At 44.9% G+C, this 21,451-nt stretch overlaps 1 protein-coding gene and 1 long non-coding RNA gene across 2 annotated transcripts in view; one reads left to right on the top strand and one right to left on the bottom strand.

Annotated features, from left to right (window-relative positions):
- Window positions 1–4,782: 4,782 nt before the first annotated feature.
- DNAJC3 (DnaJ heat shock protein family (Hsp40) member C3) overlaps window positions 4,783–21,451 on the bottom strand; it is a 71,275-nt gene continuing 54,606 nt past the window's right edge. Inside the window, exons 10-12 of the mRNA XM_028112077.2 lie at window positions 11,041–11,173; window positions 10,061–10,209; window positions 4,783–8,520 (exon numbers count right to left, since the gene is read on the bottom strand). Of these exons, the coding sequence (XP_027967878.1) occupies window positions 8,363–8,520; window positions 10,061–10,209; window positions 11,041–11,173 (440 nt within the window). The 3' untranslated portion in view covers window positions 4,783–8,362. The remainder of the gene's footprint in view (window positions 8,521–10,060; window positions 10,210–11,040; window positions 11,174–21,451) is intronic.
- On the top strand, window positions 9,073–11,054 carry LOC148164777 (uncharacterized). Its single transcript, XR_015767916.1, has 3 exons — window positions 9,073–9,295; window positions 9,577–9,723; window positions 9,802–11,054. It is a non-coding gene; the product is annotated as an uncharacterized LOC148164777 (long non-coding RNA).

The raw sequence follows: 21,451 nt of genomic DNA, 5'->3' as shown, positions 1-21,451 counted from the left end.
GACACCTGGGAGCCCTGCCAGGCCACAGGGAGCAGTCTGCTCCAGGAGACAGGCAGGTCCATCTGAGCTCCACAGTGAGCCAGAGCTATCTACTGGGGTCTCTCTCGTTCCTGGAGCTCTTTGGAACGGGGCTAGCCCTCTGTTCGGCAGCACAGCCCATAGAGTATTTGAAAATAGCCTCCCTGTTCCCAGCTGCTTCCTTCATTCCTAGTGAGAAGTCACAAGAGCCCTCCCTCTCCTGGTCACTCTCCCTTTGTCACTTGTTCCCCTCTGTGGTAAAATGGAGTGTTCCAGGTGTGGCCTGCCCTGATGGAACTAGATTATTCCTGTGAGTGAGTTCCAAGGATCCTCAAGGATGCTGTGGGAAGGCTGGAGTGGTAACTTAGCCTGGGGTGGCCAGCTCCGTGGTGCTGACTCCTCCATTGTCTGGGCTTGTGGAGAGGTAAGAGACTCTCTAAGCTTCTTGTGTAGACCCAGTCAACTGAGGCGTGCCATGGGGTTTGGGGCAGAATCCCCACCTGATGGTAAGATGGCCCTGTGCTTTCCTTTACTGTCAGCTCAATTTCACTTCCATAAGAATCTTGTGGGGAGAAGGATCGGCTAGCCAAAGGCACCTGATTCCCGTGCTCGGGACTAGCTACCATCTCCAGTATGCCAGACTTCCTATTTCATGGACTATAAGCTAAAATTGCAGAATAATGTAAACGGTCTTGGTGCTCCCCTTCTAGTTTGTATGTTGTGATTCAAAGGGCACAGTGTCCATGTCTCATTTCCAGATGAGTGAGAACTTGTATCTAAAAATCCAGATTTAAGGGGCACCTAGCTGGTTGTCAGCAGAGCGTGTGACTCTTGATCTCAGGATTGTGAGTTCAAGCCCCATGTTGGGTGTGGAGCCCACTTAGAATAAATTTAAAAAATTTTAAAAATCCAGATTTATAAATAAGATACTTCTTTACAGGCAGATTCTTTTATAAAATGGGTCACTTTTAAATTTCTACGTTAAGTGCATATAGACTGCTGTGCGATACAAAAATCCGCTCTTCTCAGGGGCCCAGGGCGGGAAGTGACCTGCAGCCCTTATAGGGAAAGCCACCAGCTCCCCTGAGCTGCAAATGCTGACGCGTAGCCTGGGGCGCGTGCGCCATTCTGGATCCCGGTGCAGGCCCACTGTCAGACGTTAACAAAAGGCAAATCCTGAAAGAAAAAGGAAACACTTTCTATGAGAAGTTATAATCCACTTGTCTTTCCCCCTCCTTAAAGGAAACTGTCAACAGTTTATTCAAGAATTAGGAGATTTTGAGCTTATGGAAAGACCTGTAAGCTTTAGGCATAAAGTAAACCCAAAATATGAGACTGAAGACCATCCAGTCTTCTACCACTCGGAAGCTTACATTCAAAAGGTTAGATTTTGGAAGTGCCCATCCTTTGGCTCCAGGTATCAAGTTCAGAGGACAGTGGAGCCTCTAGAGAGAGAGAACTTTGGAAAACACATAGGCCATCTTAGCCTGGAGTTATAGATAAAATCAGGCTTTTCTTTGATGGGAAAAATGTAGTTTGACACAAGCGGGAGCCAGGCCCCAACTCCGGCCCCTGGGAAGCGGCCTGGCTGCTGGCCCTGCCCCAGAAGGGGCTTCAGTAGGTAGACACGGACTCGGTATCCTTCGGTGACTAAAGCGTGGCTGAGACCATTTTCTGCTTTGCTGCTGTATCTCCAAGAAGTTAGTGACATTTAGGGGGCAGGGGGAAAAAATTAATGACATTTCACTTTCCACTAGAACAAGTAAGACTATTCACCAAAGGACTCGGACAGGTCTCAGCTCCAGCGATGAAAGGCGCCGAGGAATCAGGATCAGGACCACAAAGTCTAAGCTACTGTCCCACCCCTGTCTTGCCCGCTTCTCTCACCTGACTTGGAAGGCTTAAGGCAGTCCATTCACTTCCAAAGAACCGGTGGGATTTGTTAAAATCTTACCGTCGATGGCAAAGTGAGGGAGGGGCGGCAGGAAGGCCCAGGCTCTGAGAGCCCGAGCTCAGCTTACAGGAAACTGTGTGGCCTGGCGGTGCTTGGCCGTGGGTGCGGGGCCGGCGGTGCGCGGTCGTGGGTGCTTGGTCGTGGGTGCTCGGTCGTGGGTGCGGGGCCGGCGGTGCACGGTTGTGGGTGCTTGGTCGTGGGTGCGGGGCCGGCGGTGCTTGGTCGTGGGTGCTCGGTCGTGGGTGCTCGGTCGTGGGTGCATGGCTCGCGGTGCGGCCGGCGGTGCTTGGTCGTGGGTGCTCGGTCGTGGGTGCGGGGCCGGCGGTGCTTGGTCATGGGTGCTTGGTCGTGGGTGCGGGGCCGGCGGTGCTTGGTCGTGGATGCTCGGTCGTGGGTGCTTGGTCGTGGGTGCGGGGCCGGCGGTGCTTGGTCGTGGGTGCTCGGTCGTGGGTGCGGGGCCGGCGGTGCGCGGTCGTGGGTGCATGGCCCACGGTGCGGCCGGCGGTGCGCGGTCGTGGGTGCTTGGTCGTGGGTGCTCGGTCGTGGGTGTGGGGCCGGCGGTGCGCGGTCGTGGGTGCATGGCCCGCGGTGCTTGGTCGTGGGTTCATGGCCCGCGGTGCGGCCAGCGGTGCGCGGTCGTGGGTGCTCGGTCGTGGGTGCGGGGCCGGCGGTGCGCGGTCGGCGGTGGGCGGCCGGCGGTGGGGGCCAGGCTGCCGCTACTCACGAGTCTGGAGGGATCCTGGAAATGGGACAGCCGCTCCCGTCTTGTAGCGGATGATAAAGCTCAGATCATCAAACACAAACTTCTGTTCTCTGGAGAATTCCAGAGTGGAACCTCTTGACTTAAAAGTTACTGTTAACAACGTTGTTCTAAGATTCCAGATTTGGGAAATAATCTTGTTCCCTACAGTTCTTAATTACTTGAATTTTAAAATGTTTCTTTGATCACATGGACATGCCCAACTGTATCAGGCTTGTTTCCTACCTGATATGATTCCACTTTAAAATGAAAAGTTTTTAATTAGAATTGAGGGAATAAAAATTACTCAAATTTTGGAAAGACTGGTTCAAAACCAAAACATTTGAACGACAAAGATCAACCTCATGTTTACTCGGAAACTGGGGAGAAGGCAGAGAAGGCATCATCACAAGCCCCGCTGAGGAAGGGGAGTTGTGAGGTCAGCATAACTCATCATTGGGCGGAGAATCTGGACCAGAACAGCACAGACTTTCTGCAGAAGTCGTGAACGCTCCCCCGCACGTGGCCTTTCCTTTGTCTTCCCACCGTCCGTGGCTACCAGAAAATGTTTCTAAAAGGCTTCCTCTGAGGAAGGCCAAAATAGAAGTCTCCATAAAACCTGGACCAATCCAGTGACTACTTAAGTACCTACTATGTGACCTTTTGAATTTACCAGACCAGCATAAATGGCATTAAATAAATATCCAAATGAAGAGGTTATGGAGGGAAAGTGTCAGGAGGTGACACTGGGCATGAAGAGGTGGGAGAAGCCTGCTAGCCAGGAGGGTTGGGGAGGCGGGGAGGCACAGAGTCCTGCAGGGGAGCTTGTGAACCACGTGGACAGCTTTGGTGCTCTGGGCCTAAAGTGCCGGCATGGGCTTTGGCATCCGCTAACACTTGCCCAGGAGAGCTTGGCGAGGCTCTCTCCGGATCTCTCCGCCTGCACTGTTTCCTGAGGGTCCTGTTTATGCTGGGTGTGTGTTCTACAGCGGCCTGTCGGGCCACAGCTCTTGGACACCGGGACAGACAGGCCGATCTGGGATTTGGTGATGCCATTCTTCGCCGCCGCACAGCATCCATCATAAAGTTGGCCTGCTGTAAAGGCCACAGCCCCGCCACGTTAGCGTAGCAGAGGGCATCCAGTAGGAGGAAGACATGCTGTTTTGTGTGCACTAAAATTGTACAATTTCCACTCTCGTGAGGTCCTATGAACTTGAGGTAATAAAAGGCATTTAACCACAGGAAACAAAACATTGCAACAGGTGATAGGGAGAGGTAATAAAATCCTAAGAAAAACTTAACATGGTGAAATGTCGCTTAGAAGAGCTATCCTTTGCTATCTTTAAAGCATCTTTCACAGAAAGATGTGAGGAAGAGTCCTGAGGATCTGGGAAGAGAAAATGGATCTGCCCTCCCTCCCTCTCTTCTGGCAGCCCTCATGCCTGGGGGGATTTTCATAGCCTCAGACGCAGGCTGAGTGCTCCTATATTGCAAAGATAGCATTATTAAGAATTTGGAAACTGCACTTTCTGGGAAGGTTCTAAATAAGTGTTTTAGTCCTTTAATTTTAGGGTGTGTGGAATACTTGAGAAGAAAGCTGCTTGGGTTTGTAGTTAGAAATCTGTGACGGGGGCACCTGGCTGGCTCAGTCAGTAGAACATGAGACTCTTGATCTCGGGGTTGTGAGTTCAAGCCCCATGTTGGGTGTAGAGATTACTTAAAAAGAAAAAAGAACTTTGATCGAGATAAACAGCATTCCCCCCACCCCAAGCAAAACCCTTTTAAAGACTTTTACAGAAATGTGCAAATTATGGTATAAAAACCAAAGGCTTCAAACAAAGCCAATTTAAATACTAGATTTTAATAGTATTGAAACCAAAGAACTGTCCACTTAAAGTCCTAGCTGTCCTAGGACTTTTGGGGTTAAGAGGTTTAACCATTTCTGCTTTTCGTGCTTGGACTTTCCTTCAGCTCCACATACATGGGCCGCCCTCCCGTCACCCCAGCTCTGGACTACATGCAAAGCAAAGTTGGAAGATAGACTTCTCATGAATCGAAAGCAAGAAAATACTGATTTGACCATAAATATTTTTATTAAATGTGAAAATACACGGGCATAAAAATAGTACCCATATTTGAAGACATATGAGATCCATTTCAATTAATTTTCAGGTTTTTATTAAAACACTAAACTGAGATGGATTAAATTAGTCTTGTCTCAGAACCAGTAACAGCCTTACAGTAGGAGTGGTAGTTTAACTTCTCAAACATCTCCACGTTTTTCCTCCTCCAGCTGCTTTCCACTGCAGGCAAGAGGTCACCACAGATGAGTGCAACACCTGTCACTATACATAAAGCCACGCAGTGGCTAATTGTACTCTTAAATCATTCAGCAAATGAGATCGATCATTAAAAAAAAAAAAATCCCCACCTATTAATATCATTTGCAATTGCAGAACAGACTCTGCTACTAACAAAAGGAATGATCTGATTTAGAATAAGGATATTATTTGTTGACAAATTAGCATTTGCCTTCCTCCCTTTATAAATATGGGAAAGTCCACTACGTTCAACGAAGTTGCATGAATTTCTCTAGGTCACACCACGCACGGTCCTTAGAGCTTTTGCAAGGCCTGTTGCCAGCACCCTGTGCTTTAAGGCAGGCAGCTCTAACCCAACCTGACTGAGGAACCGGTTTTAACTTAAGCCATCTTATGCATTTTTTCCACAGTAAATGTCACAACTTCTGACCAATTTCTTGTGTTTAAAGTGAAGTCTTCCATTTTCCACCATGAATAGGAAATGCTGCCAATTTCAAATTGTGATTCTGTTAACTTTTTTCATACTTGGTTGTCAGTATTTTTCCCTTAAAAAAAAAACAACTATGGGTAGTTTTTACATTCCATTATCAGAGTCCCAGAAAGTTGTTTTCATACTGGCATTTAAGATAAATTTTTAATACTGACTAAAGATATTTTAAAGTTAGCATTACATCCATCCAATTCACAGTAGTAAACTGTTGGTTTTCGTTTTCCAGTTTTCATTTATCCATGCTAAGAAAGCACAAAGTTTCAAAAATGGGCAATAAATTTATTCTTTTTAGAACCATCTCATGTTTATAGGCTGATGTGTTTTAATACTTGCTGCTGTGGGAAATATCCACGATGTACAGACAAGGGTTACTTCATTTCAGGAGCTTACCAAAAAGGAAGGAAGGAGTTTAAGAAAGGAATCTACTACAGCGAAGGCTAGGCAGCCTTGTGAGTTGACTTTTCCAGAAACAGCCGTCACGGTCACCGGGCAGTTACAGGCCCCAGAAACAAGAGCCAGGAGACTGGCAAGTAGAAGGAAGCCAAGAACAAGTCAAATGTTCAGTCCCGAGCTCTCCGGAGTGTGAGCGTGAGGACGTCGCCCAGCAGGCCGGCGGGACGCAGCTTCTGTCGGCGCGGGGCTCACAGTCACAGGCTGCACTGTCCTCCTCGAGTCTCTCTGTGGCGCTGGCACTTGGCCCCGTAGCTCCTCTCTCTTCACTGAAGACCAGCAAGTAGCTGCGCATTTCAGTTACGGTGACTAAACTGAACCCACGGTAAAATTTCAGGACCAGGACTTAAGAGTCATTACCAGTGCGGACAGAATCATGCAAACGGCCGTGTGGGCAGCACCCGGACGCATTGCCCACCGGCCAGCCCGCCACCGTCCTGACTCCCTCCGGCTCCTTGGGGCGACTCCTCGTCTTCCCTGCGTGGAAAGGCAAGTGATTTCATATTTCCTTGTTCTGATTTTGTGTGAAAATTCTTACTTTAAAAGTAGGTAGAGGCCATTGCTAGATCGCAAAAACGGTCACAGTGACCTCATGTACCAAAGAACCAGGCTGGCAAACAGTATCACTGATATAATGCAGTCATGAGCTTACTAAGATGAAAGAATAAACAAAACTGAATTTCCCTCGGAAATCCTTTCAGCACTGACTTGAATTCTGAGACCTTAAAACGAAAGGAAAGCTGTGAACTATTCACTAATTTTCAAAATGCATTAAGTTTATTGGTAAGAAATAGACTTCTAAATAGATGCAAAAAGCACACAGGCGTTTTGCTCAGCTCAACTATGTGATTTTTGCCCCTCCACTTAAGGAAATCTCCCCGTCTGTTTCAGGATCACTGCGGAAGGAAAGGCCCTGCACTTACTTGGCTGCCATGGTCAGGACACCTCCCGCCACTGAAATTAAAATGCTTGATTTCATAAAAACAACATATTAGACCCATACTCATCAAAATGCTCTGAGGCCGAAACAAAAAAACCTTTCCAGAATGAAGGTAGTAATTCTTATCTAAAGTAATTCTCTCAGAGTTTAAATGCAGCATCAATAGTTCCATAAATATTTAATGTTCTTGATTAAAGTAACACTCAGTTTTTAGGGAAAAAATTATCCAGTATACAAAGACTGAATAAGTTCATTTCTTAAAGGTAAGAAGGTATCCCAAGAAGAGATGCCATCGCGATGGTGGAAATGTAGCCAGAGCTGACTAGATTTGTAAACGTGTATTTTTTTCTAGGCAGGAAAACATCCAGAGGCATCAGGGTCGGGTCAAGGGGCAGGTCTCCTGTGTAGCACCCACCTCAGACAGTCCCACATGGGGGGGCGGAGGGACTACGGTTCAGGAGGGTCGGTCAGGATGAACAAGCTGCTGCCCCACTGCCTTTATTAAAAGTGGGGAACATGGCATTCTGTCTCTGTCAACCGAGGCAGTTGTACATTTCTAAGGCAGTCCTGTTAACAGGAAATTCTGTATAACTCACAACTTCAGTTCTTAAAATACTACATTCTGCACTTCAAGCTTGTTTTAAGTGACACCACTGCTCTATTATCTGAACCTGTGTTTCATAGTCTCTCTTAATTTGTTTCACGTTATTAAACAAAAGGGCCCATATGTTTTTACGGTTAATTCTATGTCCGTGGTCTTCCGTGTTCTCTCGCAGGTACCCGACATAAAATACATGCTTCACATCCATCCAGACTCTGCACCTGGCAACAGCAACTACCATTTGGTAGCAAGTTTTCTAAAAGATGGGCTCCGTCCCTCCTCCTGTGACAGCCACGCTCACGCCAGCAGAGAGGGAAATGCATGTGGATTGGCCGAGGCTCTGTAATTTACAGGTATTTGCAAGCAACCGGACTGACCAGAACCTAAGCAAAGGTGTCCCCAAGAACGTACAACTCAAAATGTTGATATTCTCTTTAAGAATCCTAAAACACAACCCCGTCTCATGAAGCTCCTGGCTCCTCCTTGCCCACGTGGGCACTGCTGCCCTCTGCAAGACTGGGAAGAAGAGTCTCGGCGGGCTCCAGCGCAGACACATACGGGAGCCCTGCCGCAGGTGCGCCTACCGCAGACCCTTCTTCCAGGCCCTCCAAACACCTGCATGGGCTGCTTTGTCAGAGACACACCCGGTCTTCGCCTCCCTGCCTCCGTGCACCCGTCAACCTCCAGTCTAAAAGGGATATAGAACGATTTTTCCTATTAAAACAACTCTTTGGTCAGGGACAAACTAAAAGATTTGAATTTTCTTTTTCATTAGGATCCCGGAACAAGGTTTCTTTGTGTTTAATCTTTAAAAAAAAATTAAGGAAGAAGAGCAGAAAAACAGCTGGTTTAATTGAAGTGGAATTTAAATCTAAAAGGTCCGCCTGAGCTGAAGGGATTGAACCCCTGCCATGAGTTCCAGCTCCTGTGGAAAGGGTTGCCGCCACCTCCTTGTTGGCTCTCTGCATCCAGCGGATCTTCTCCGTCATCAAACTTCTTCCTCATTTCTAGGAACGAAACGAGCAAATTAAGACTAAGCATGGGGGTGAGGGGAGGACTACTTCCTCTCCTCTTATCCAAACGGTTGTGCCTGATACACATCCCGTTCCCACCCAGCCCCGAGGTTTGGTCTCAGGAGAAAGGTCCCAGAGGGGACCCATCATGGAGAAGGGGTTGACGTTCAGGGCTGACAATGGGAATTCATTGAAATTCAGGCCCCCTGAATCTTCTCACCTCACAAGCATCTACCCAAGGAAATTCTTCTCTGGAAAAAAATAATTGCAGTGGAGGAGACCTCCAAAAGTCCCACTCAAAGAGCCATGTCACCATCCTGGCCCCAGCAATGCAGTCCCAACCTCGCCAACACGCCAGGCGTCTTTCTGGGCCTCCGTCTTCGATCCGAGCAGAACTAAGGTTCCCTGGCGTACAGCTCAGGAGGCCGCCCCGACTGCCATGCCCAGCAGTCCCGAGGAAGGTCTCCGATGAGACCGACACTAATGCCGACTAATGGGACAGAGGAACACGTCCGGGGGGGGGGGGGGGGGGGGGCAGGAGAGCAGACTAACATCCTCAGAGACCAAAAGAACTATTTCATCCTTAAAATAAGAACGGGGCTAAGAAAAACCAACGGAACACAAAAGAACCCTTAGTAATGGCAACTGCAGTTCCTGATGCCTCTGTGACCGCCCCCTCCCGTGTGCACGGGGTGAGCTCGGAGGACAGACCAAGGGGTGGCCGGCACTCAGCTGCTGAGTAAAAGAACGGAGCATCCTGCTCTACTCCGTAAGTACGGCTCTACCTCTCTTGCGGGATCATAAATGAGCACAGAGGCTCACAAAGCTTCGCTTCCATAGCATAAGCAGATGTTCAAAAAAGATTGGCCAAATGGGCATAAAATGTCATTTCCTTCTATTTCTGATGAATTCGTCTAGCCCTAGTCATAGCTCCTGCTGACATGGAAAGACAGAAGGAATAGTTATCAGCTTAATATTCAATTCCCTCTGCAAATCTCTCAACATTGTTCACTATTACCTAATTTCTTTGCCTTCTCTCTCATTTTCCAGGCTATTTTAGCATATGATAAAAGCATTTCCAGCAACTGGAAAATCTAATGAACATTTGACTTCGGGCAGGATTCCTGGGGAACACAGGATAGGCTAGTACATTCCAGCCTGGCACCCCGGTTTCCTAATCACGCTCCTACAAGTTTGGTATGAAGAGTTCATCATTGGGGGGGAGGGGGGAAGAACCTGAGACCTCCCCCTCACTGTTGTGCTTTCCTATCGCAGGTGGACGAGCGGAGACTCAACAAGCTCTAGTCACTTGTGCAGAAGAGAGGAGTCGAACCAGGCCTCCTGCTTCCGTGTTTGCTCGTGTCCCCCTGCGCCAGGCCCACGGGGCCCTGAGTCTGGCAGGGGCAGGCCTGAAACTGGACTTCTGGAACTGCCAGGCTGGGGGGCAGCTTGCCCACCCCACACGTCTAACACCGGGAACAGAGCTAGTAAGTCACCAACCACTGACTCAGCCACTTCGAGAGACAAACAATACCTGGATCAGAGAGAACTTCTTTAGCAGCTGCTATATCAATGAACTTTTTCTCCGCTTTTTTCTTTTCTTCTTCATTCTGGAAGTTATCTGGGTGCCACTGCAGTGCTAGTTTTCGGTATGCTTTAATGATTTCTTGCTTTTTGGCGTTTCTGAGCAGTATTAAAATTAATGCTCATTAGTCAAAAAGTGCCAGACATACCACCCCCAAAAACTGACAGTTACGATCCCACTGGCAAATCAGCAGCCTAGTTTTCCTAATCGTGCCAATGTCGTCACAGGCCAAAAGCTTAATGTCCGGTTCGAGGCGATCATTAAAGCTGGTCAGGCTTCCGAATTTCAATGGGAAGAAATTACTTTTGATCTTGGTGATTTTTTTTTTTTTAAGAGAGAGAACTGCACAGACCCATTTTTAAACGTTCTGGATTTCCAAACTACCTGATATAATTCTTGGTCTTAAGAGCTAACGCTGACTCTGAACCACACTTCCTGTTTTGCTTCTGGTTAGCTTCCTTAGTTCTGGTTCAGACTTTTGATTGAAAGACTGATGGTTCCCTTGCTCAGGGAAGGTGGATCTTGTATAATTTACCTAGCTTTTGTCTATCTCAGTGCCTTTAAGTTAATTCTCAAAGCACCACTTTATAATCTGGCCTAGAGAAGTTTGCTTTTCCAAAACCCTCCTGTCCCCACCAAAAGAAAGCTCACTCCTCTTTACCCTTCCCAAAAAATCTAGGCTAGGGCCTACTCACGCTACAGTGTCATCCCTCTGTCACCAACTACTTATTCCCCCATCATTGCAGTACTAGTCGAAAGAAATCTACCTGTAACAAAATGATGGTTACGATGTGAAAAAGATGCTTAGGTTTAATCCAGGACTGAAATTATATAAAGCAAGGAACTGAATCAGAGGAGAAAAAATAAGAGCAATGATAAACTTTAAAACAGTTGATTAAAAATAACAATGTAAATTTTAAATAACTCACCTTTTTACTCCTAAGATTTTATAATAATCTCGTTTCTGCGACTGTTTCAATAGCCTCTGTGCCTTCTCTAGACCTTCCCGAATCTGCTGATCATTTTCATTGTGTTCCTGCGCAGTTTCATAATCCTGAATAGCTGTCAAAATAAACGTTTAAGATAATGCTGTTAAAGGAACTGGAATTTATAAACTCTACTTATCCCGTAAGATTGATACTCACATCACCATCCCAGCCCCTTCACTCTTTTGCCATTACTGCTAAGAGCCTAAGGGAGATGGTGATGATTTTGTTAGCCAACTTACAAAAGGCCTAATGAAGGCTGAATTTAGGTAGCTTTTTACTCCCATTCAATAAAACTCACTGCTGTTTACTCACCTACCTTCCCACCGCCACACCTTCATATCCGTACTTTATACAAAGCAGTCTTTCCATCACTACGACTGAACTGATCGTTACATAGGAAAATAAGACCGTGGCAAAGAAAATCTGCATGGTCAGCTACAGGTCCACAATTCAGAAGAATCAGAGGCTTAGAAAGGGAGCAAGAAGAACCATCAGCAATCAGAATGTCTAAGTCATCTAGGGGTTTCAAAAGGAACTATTACAAACCTACTGTTTTTAAGCTATCGATCAAAGCAGATGACATTGTCCTGGTATGGGAAGTCTGGTAACAATCCATATTACAGTTTTTGCCTTATTTTAGAATACTTTACTTGACTATCTAGAACACAAGGCATCAGGATATCTGATGTAGAAAAGAGTCATGTAGAAAAGAGTCAACATAGCAAGCCTGAGACCGTTATCCTTAGAAAGGCCTCCTGGCAAGGTTGGTCCTGGCTGGCAGATCAGAAGATGGCCTTCAGGAGTGTTCCCACCATTTCCTGGTAGGAATGGCTCACTGTGCCTCAATGTTTGTACAGACAACGTGGTTTACGTTAAACATCATCTTTCTTTCTGGGAATCTGAGTGCTGGCAGGGCAGAAGGTGCCTGGCTGACCAACCCCTCATGAATGCCCCGGGCACGGGTGCTCTAGCAAGCTTCTCCAGCAGACAGCACCTTGCACGTCTTAAGGAATTACAGCTTGTCCTATGATTTCAAAGAGAAAGACTCTTGGAATCTTCTTCCTGCTTTTCTCTGGATTTTGTGCCATGTGTCTTTTCCCTTTGCTGATGTTACTTTGTATCCTTTCAGTAGAATAAATCTTAGCCTGGGTACAACTGTGTGCTGAGTCCTATGTGCCCTCCCACTGAATCACCAAATCTGGGAGTGGTCTTGAGAAGCAGACATCTCAAATAAGGAACTGTTGGAGTCCAAAAAACCTCTCTCTGGACAACATGTCTGAGGATTTGTCTTGGCAACAGCTAATCCTAGAAGGCATTCAGGAAGGCACGTGATCCTTCTGGCATACTGCTGGAAGGTCACTAGCAGCCTAATGCCATGTCACAATGCGTAGGTCATGTCTTCACTTTATCTCATCACGCAGACATCAGCCATTTTATTTACCACCATCACAAGAACAAGGATGAATACAGCATAATAAGATAATTTTGATAGAGACCACTTTCACCTAACTTTTATTACAGTATACTGTAATTGTTCTAGTATTATTATTAATCTCTTACTATGCCTAATTTATAAGTTAATCATGGGTATGTATGTATAAGAAAAAACAAACAATATATATCGGGTTGGATATGATCAGCAGTTTCAGGCATCCACTGGGGGAAGGTACCCCCTGCAGATAAGGGAGAATGACTGAAATCAGCCTGCACTACAGAGAAAAATGAACCAACGCTACCTCTGGTCCGGGGGCGGGGGGAGGGAGGGGTACGTTTTAAGCTTTTATCTTAATTCCTGCCTCAATGCATTAATATTAAATATTAATATGAAACATTACTAGTCACCCAACCCACAGTGACAACATAAAATACCTTTCCAATTTAGTACACAAAACTATCATAGTAGTGAGGTTTAAATTATCACAACCTAGTAAGGAAATGTACTTTGAAGGAATGTAATACAAGGGGAAAATGTTTCAATACATGCAATCTTGCTATTTATGCAAACTCTACATTTAAAACATGTTTTTCATTCTTAAATGTTCAGAGTATCTCCCCCAAAGCAGTCTTCTATATCCTACCCTTTTATTAAAATTTAAGGTAGACACATTTTCCCCAATCCAGAAAAAATACAAAATTATAGGTTGTTTCCTACTTCACATCATTACAGGTAGGTAATTTAATTAGAAACAATATGGCGATGTTAAAACTTCCCATAGACATAAACTAGATAGATCATTTTTAATTATATTTTCTCAGATTCTACACTCCAAGGAGTCATCTTTTTTTTTTTTTTTTTTAAGATTTTATTTATTTATTTGACAGAGAGAGAGACAGCGAGAGAGGGAACACAAGCACGGGGAGTGGGAGAGGGAGAAGCAGGCTTCCCGCCGAGCAGGGAGCCCGGTGCAGGGCTCGATCCCAGGACCCTGGGATCATGACCAGAGCCGAAGGCAGACGCTTAACGACTGAGCCACCCAGGCGCCCCACCAAGGAGTCATCTTTAAAGAAAAACTAAGTAACATCCAATTATGTTTATCCTATACTGTAATTAAGCATCCACGAAAAGTAAAGTCAGAAATATTAAGGCCCTGAAAAAAAAAATCTATTACGTATTAGCCAATTCATTTTCTATCCTCTGAACCTAAGAAAAACTTTTTCTTCCATACTCCCCCCACTCATTCTGAAGGGACAATGCAAACAAGGGAAGTGCATGAGTGTGCCTCCCTTCCACCCCACTCCCCCACTGAAAGGACAAAATTAATAAAAATAATAATAGAACTGTGGCAGCACTGAAAACAGCAGACCAGAAATTTTCTTAATCTGAAAGAGAGGAAGCAAATAGGATCCTAATAATAATGAATAAACCTAAGTATAGAGAAGCACCATCCAAGTAGAAGCCCTAGCAGATTTGGGAGCCATTCTTTTTGGCCAAGGATCATCAGTTCAGCATTTAGCAGGAGCAGCTTAAAGGCAACCACCAGGACAGTCTGTGGATGACTAAAGCTCTCCCCTTGGGTGTGGAGCAGCTAAGGCACCCCCCCCCCACCACCACGGGGGCCCAAGAACCAGTGTCTAGACTGAATCACAGCTGTGTGTGCGGAGGGGCCACGGAGGGGGCTGCTGGGACCAGGAAGAGCTGCAGAACGAAGCCCACGGGCACTCGAGATCTCCACAACGGATCTGGAACAAACCAAGGAAAAGCAGTTCCACCCAGAATTTAAATACACCAAAGGACCCCAGCAGGTAAGTAAGGAGCTGCTCACTTTGGCAACTGGGCAAGATGGCAAGGCCCGCAGGGGAAGTCTTCCTGTGAACCAGTCCTACCCACAGAGAGCCCGCCCGCAGCTCCCCAGGGCAAAAGCAGCATTTCAGAGACAGTTGTGCATGGCTGCAAATGACTGGGCTCCTTCACTGCACAGTCCATGAGCAAATCCCCAGTCAGCTGCCCTTCAAAACAGACCCAGGACCGCACTGCTGCTCACCACTGGACCGCAGTCCGTCATTAACACACCTGAACGGCTGCTCCCAGCTTCCATGCTCATTCCCTCAAAGTCTGTTCTCAGTACGGGGCCTTGGAGAGCCTTTTAAAGAGCACATCAGACCCCAGTATAAATATGCCCATGGAACACTCATCTTCTCATCCAAAATATCATGCAAAACAAACTGCACCAGGCCCGCTAAAATGAGCTAGTATCTGCCATGAATCCAAGATGAGGGGGGAAGCAAATAGTGAGAAAGCCCAATGGCAAAAAAATCACAGAAAATGCCAGCAAAATACACTTTCCGGGTGTATGGGCTCACCCCAGAGTGACAACCCCTATCCTTTGCATATCACGAGAACCATGAAATCCAGAGCCAGAGAGTGAAGATAAAGCAGAGGCCTTACTGGGGAAAAGATAGGGGGGAACAAAGAGACGAGCAAATCACCGTGGGCAGCACATCTCAGGAACCCCCAGCAACCATGTGCTCTGTGAAGGTGAGGGGTTCACCCTCAAGTGCAAAAGATCTACCCCCCTTTGGTGTAGCAAAGGAAGTGGGCAGACGAGGAGCTGGGCTGGCAACGGAGGACCTCCTGGACATGGTCTGGTTCAGAGAAGCGGAGAGGGCAGGGCCGTAGAGAAAGGCCCTTTTAGTGGGAGGCAGAATGTCTGTGGAAACTGAAGCAGAGAGTATCGCAACTGTTAAACACAGAAGGCTGCCCCGGGCCTGGCACTCCCTTACACACGCATGCGCACACGCACACAGCCAAGGCGCTTTCCCACAAATAGGGCAGGATAAGTCAAGTCATTCTAGGGTCATTTTTTTAAAATGGTACAGCATCAATTCAAAGCCAATTTTTAAACTGAAACAGGAAAAGAGCACCTAAACTTACCTAATGAACATATATCAGGACAAAAGCCAAATACATGAAAATTCTGAGCAGACATTATGGCATGAATTTTTTTAAAAATCCAATCACCTCGGGGCGCCTGGGTGGCTCAGATGGTTGGGCGTCTGCCTTCAGCTCGGGTCATGATCCCAGGGTCCTGGGATCGAGTCCCGCATCGGGCTCCCTGCTCGGCGGGGAGCCTGCTTCTCCCTCTGCTTCTCTCTCTGTCTCTCATGAATAAATAAAATCTTAAAAAAAAAAATCCAATCACCTCTTTTAAGGGTACTCACAAAACAGAATAAGAACTCAGCAAAGAGACAAAGAGGAGATAAAAACGTGAGTAGTCAATACTCAAAAAGAAGACCAAAATGATCACAGAAGCACAGATGAAATGAGAAGGAGCCCAGGAAGCAGAAGCATATGGGAAAAAAAGAAGGACCTAACGAAATGGAAATAGAGTTTAAAGCACCTAGAGAAAAAAATGGCAGCTTGATAGAACAATCGGCTGGGAAAGCGAGAGCGCCCAAACCATGTGAGTTCTTCCAACCAGCGGTGCTTAAAGCCTGGGGCTGTAGGGCTCAGGCTGCTGGGCTCTGGGAGCGCCAAGGAGCGCGAGACGCGGCGCTGTGCCTAGAGAACGTGCGGGGCAAACCGGCCACCGGCACACAGCACCGCGATGGCCCGTCTGAAGACGCCTGGGGCACACAGCCGGGGGCTTGCTCACTCATTTCAGAGTGTGTCCCAGAGAGGCCGCGTTCCCGGAGAGAATGCGGGGCACAAAGGCGCTGGTGGCCCGTGCCCTCTCCCTGCCCCGTGGCTCAGCAGAAATACAGAGCCACTAGCAGGAACCCGGCAGCGCCAACACTCGCCACCTAACATGCTTATACCAGGTCCCCCCAACGCTGTGCTCCAGAAGAACCACCCATGCTAGGCACACCTGCCTCTGTCCCAGTAGGGTGAGCAGCCTCCCCGAGACCCCACAAACTCTGGCTGGCACCACATCTCCCCCTCTGGGAGTCGTGCACCTCGAGGCCTTGGTCCAAGCAGCAACAGGTCACGTTTTACAAGCCAACCAGAGCACACGGGGTTAAAACTCGCCGTCTTCAGACCAGGGACCACACACTGCCCCCGACAGGCAAAGAGAGCCTCTGCAGACGACCGGCCTGAAGGACAAAGCGGCCAGGACATAAGAGCAGAGCTCATACCAGACACACTCCGGGGAGCGCCAGGCCCTGGGGGGCAGGGGACAGCACACGGCAGGGGCCCACAGCATGTCTTCTTCATAAAGCCATCACCCTCAAGAACAGGAGACAGGGCTGACTTTCCTAACAGAGAAACAGGCACAGAGACTTAGACAAATGAGAAGACAGAAGACTTTCCCAAATGAAAGAAGAGGACCAGGCCACAGCCACAGATCTAAGTGAAACAGATCTAAGTTACAGGCCTGATGGAGAATTTAAAGCAATGATTGATCATAAGGCTACTCACTGGACTGCAGAAAAGAGCAGAGAACATCAGTGAGATAATTAACACAGAGATAAGGAATAACATAACAGAGAAAAGGGGCTTAATAAACAAAATGAGAAACACACCTGATATAAAGAAGAGCAGGCTGGAAAAAGGAGAGGAAGGAATTAATGACCTAGAGAAGAGTAATGGAAAGTGATCAAGCTGAACAAAAGAGAAAAAAAGAATTACGCAAAACAAAAATACACTTAGGAAACTCAGTGACTCCATCAAAGGTAGTAACGTTCATATTAGAGGAGTCACAGAAGAAGAAAGAAGAGGGGACAGAGAATTTATGTGAAGAAATAATAGTGGAAAACTTCCTAATCTGGGGAAGGAAACAGACATCCAGATCCAGGAGACACAGAGAACCAACAAAATCAACAAAAGATCCACACCAAGATACCAATGTATCCACACAAATACATTGTAATTAAAATGGCAAATATACATGATAAAGAAAAAATATTAAAAGCAGCAAGACAAAAGAAGATAGCTGCATACAAAGGAAAGCCCATAAGGCCATCAGCGGATTTTTCAGCAAAACCTTTGCAAGCCAGAAAGGAGTGGCATGACATATTCAAAGTGCTAAATGGGAAAAATCTGCATCGAAGAATACTCTATCCAGCAAGGCTATCATCTGTATAGATGGAGAGACAGACTTTCCCAAACAAACAAAAATTAGAGTTCATGACCACTAAACCAACCCAGCATGAAGTATTAAAGGGGACTCTGAGTAGAAAGACCAAAAGTGACAGTATGAAGGTAGAAAACACAAAAGCAATAAAAATGAATATTTCTGTAAAAAATTGGTCAAGGAACTCACAAAATAAAAGGATATAAAATATGACACCATATACCTAAAACATGGGGAGGAGAAAAGAACGGATTTAAACTTAAATGACCATCAGCTTAATAGAGATTGCTATATGCAGAAGAGGTTATATACAAATCTAATGGTAACCATAAATCGAAAACCACTAATAAATATACAAAGAATAAAGAGAAAGAAATCCAAATATATCACTAAAAAAAACCCCAGCAAGCCATGAAAGAGAGAAAGACAAGAAAGGATCACAGAAAATCTTCAGAAACAATCACAAAGCAAGTAATTAAAATGGCAATAAATACATATCAATCAATAATTACACTGAATGTAAGTGGATTAAACACTCCAATTAAAAGACCTAGGGTGACAAAATGGATTAAAAAAACAAGACCAATCTATATGCTGCCTACAAGAGCCTCATTTTAGACCTAAAGACACCTGCAGATTGAAAGTGAGGAGACAGAAAAATCATTAATCACGCAAATGGATATCAAAAGAAAGCTGGAGTAGCAATAGTTGTATCTGACAAACTAGACTTTAAAACAAAGACTGTAACAAGAGACAAAGAAAGACACTATAATAATAATAAAGAGAACAATCCAGCAAGAACATATACAATTGTAAATATTTATGCACCCAACACAGGAGCACCCAAATACATACAACAGCTAATAACAAACATAAAGGAACTAATCAATAATAATACAATAATAGTACAGGACTTTTAACACCCCACTTACATCAATGTACAGATCATCTAAACAGAAAATCAACAAGGAAACAATGGCTTTGAATGACACACTGGAACATACGGATTTAACAGATAATATACATATATATTTTTTTAAGATTTTATTTATTTGACAGACGGCACAAACACACAAGCAGGCGGAGCAGCAGGCAGAGGGAGAGGGAGAAGCAGGCTCCCTGCTGAGCAGAGAGCCCACCCTGGGGCTGGATCCCAGGACCCTGGGATCATGACCCTAGCTGCTGAAGGCAGACACTTAACCGACTGAGCCACCCCAGCACCCTGGATTTAACAGATATATTAAGAACATTCCATTAAGAAGAATACACATTCTTTTCAAGTGCACATGGAATATCGTCCCCACAAAAGATCATACATTAGGCCACAAAACAAGCCTCAACAAATTTAAAAAAGGCTGATGTCATATCAGGCATCTCTTCTGATCACAGCACTATGAACCTAGAAGTCAACCCCAAGAAAAAATCTGGAAAGACCACATGCTACTTAAATAACATGCAATTAAACAATGAATGGGTCAACCAGGAAATAAAAGAAGAAATTTAAAAGTACATGGAAATAAATGAAAATGAAAACACAACAGTTCAAAACCTTTGCACAGAGCAAAAGCTGTTCTAAAAGGGAAGTTTATAGCAATACAGGCCTACCTCAAGAAGCAAGAAAAATCTCAAACAGCCTGACTTTACAACTAAAGGAGCTAGAAAAAGAACAAACAAAACCTAAAATTAGCAGAAGTAAGGAATAAAGATTAGAGCAGAAATAAATGATATAGAAACTGAAAAAAAAAATAAAACAGAGCAATGAAACCAGGAGCTGGTTCTTTGAAAAAAAAAAAAAAAAAAAACAATAAAATTAATAAACCTCTAGCCAGACATATCAAGAAAAAAAGAGAAAGGATGCAAATAAATAAAACCACAAATGAGAGAGAAGAAATAACAACCAGCACCACAAAAATACAAAGTTATAAGAGGATATTATGAAAAACTATATGGAAACAAATTGGACAACCCAGAAAAAATAAATTCCTAGACATATAACCAACCAAAACTGAAACAGGGAGAAACAGAAAACTTGAACAGATGGATTACCAGCAAAGAAATTGAATCAATAATCAACTCCCCCAAAAAAAAGTCCAGGACCAGAAGTCTTCACAGGGGAATTCTACCAAACATTTAAAGAAGAGTTATTACCTATTCTTCTCAAAGTATTCCAAAAAATAGAAAAGCAAGGAAAACTTTCAAGTTCATTCTATGAGGCCAGCATTACCCTGCCTGATACCAAAACAGATAAAAACACGACAAAAAAACAGAACTACCGGCCAATATCTCTGATGAACATAAATATAAAAATCCTCAACAAGATACTAGCAAACCAAATCCAACAATACATTAAAAAGATCATTCAACACCATCAAGTGGGATCTATTCCTGGGTTGCAAGTGTGGTTCAAATCACAGCATGATACATCACATCAATAAGAGAAAGGATAAGAACCATATGATCATCTCAATAGATGCAGAAAAAGCATTTGACAAAGTACAACATCCATTCATGATAAAAAGAAAACCCTCAACAAAGTAGGTTTAGAGGGAACATACTTCAACATAATAAAGGCCATATATGAAACACCCACAGCTAACATCATCCTCAATGAGGAAAAACTGAGAGCCTTTCCTCTAAGGTCAAGAACAAGATAAGGATGTCCACTCTCAACACTTCTACTCAACATAGCACTGGAAATCCTAGCCACAGCAGTCAGACAACAAAAAGAAATAAAAGGCATCCAAATCAGTAAGGAAGAAGTAAAACTTCCACTACTTGCAGATGACATGATACTACACACAGAAAACCAAAAAGACTCCACCGAAAAGCTGCTAGAACTGATAAATTCAGTAAAGTCACAGGATACAAAATCAATCTACAGAAATCTGTTGCGTTTCTATACACCAATAATGAAGCAGCAGAAAGAGAAATTGGGAAAACAATCCCATTTACAACTGCATCAAAAATAGTAAGATACCCAGAAATAAACCTAACCAAAGAGGTAAAAGACCTGTACTCTGAAAACCGTAAAACATTGGGATGAAAGAAATTAAAGACGACACAAAGAAATGAAAGACATTCTGTGCTCACGGATTGGAAGAACAAATACTGTTAAAACGTCTACACTACCCAAAGCAATCTATACATTTAATGCAATCCCTCTCAAAATACCAACAGCATCTTCCACAGAGCTGGAACAAACTATCTTAACCTTTGTATGGAACCACAGAAGACCACGAAGAGCCAAAGCAATCTTGAAAAAGAAAAGCAAAGCTGGAGGCATCACAGTTCCAGACTTCAAGTTAATTACAAAGCTGTAGTAATCGAACCAGTATGGTACAGGCACAAAAACAGACCCACAGATCAAGGGAACACAATACAAAACCCAGAAATACACCCACAATCATATGGTCAATTAATCTTTGACAAAGCCAGAGAGAAGATCCAATGGGAAAAAGAGAGTCTCTTCAACAAATGGTGTTGGGAAAACTAGAGAGCCAAGTGCAAAAGAATGAAACCTGGCGCCTGGGTGGCTCAGTCATTAAGCATCTACCTTCGGCTCAGGTCATGATCCCAGGGTCCTGGTATCAAGCCCTGCTCGGGCTCCCTGCTCAGCGGGAGGCCTGCTTCTCCCTCTCCCACTACCCCTGCTTGTGTTCCCTCTCTCACTGTGTCTCTCTCTGTCAAATAAATAAACAGAATCTTTAAATAAATAAATAAATAAATAAAAAGATTAAACCAGACCACTTTCTTACACCATACACAAAGATAAATTCAAGATGGGTTAAAGAACTAAATGTGAGATCTGAAACCATTAAAGTCCTTAAAGAGAGCACGGG

Source organism: Eumetopias jubatus, unplaced genomic scaffold (assembly GCF_037043125.1).
Source record: "Eumetopias jubatus isolate StellerSeaLion01/CBP00866 unplaced genomic scaffold, mEumJub1_p1.0 scaffold_3, whole genome shotgun sequence".
Lineage (NCBI taxonomy): Eukaryota > Metazoa > Chordata > Mammalia > Carnivora > Otariidae > Eumetopias > Eumetopias jubatus.
This window is presented reverse-complemented; position numbering and strand designations above follow the sequence as displayed.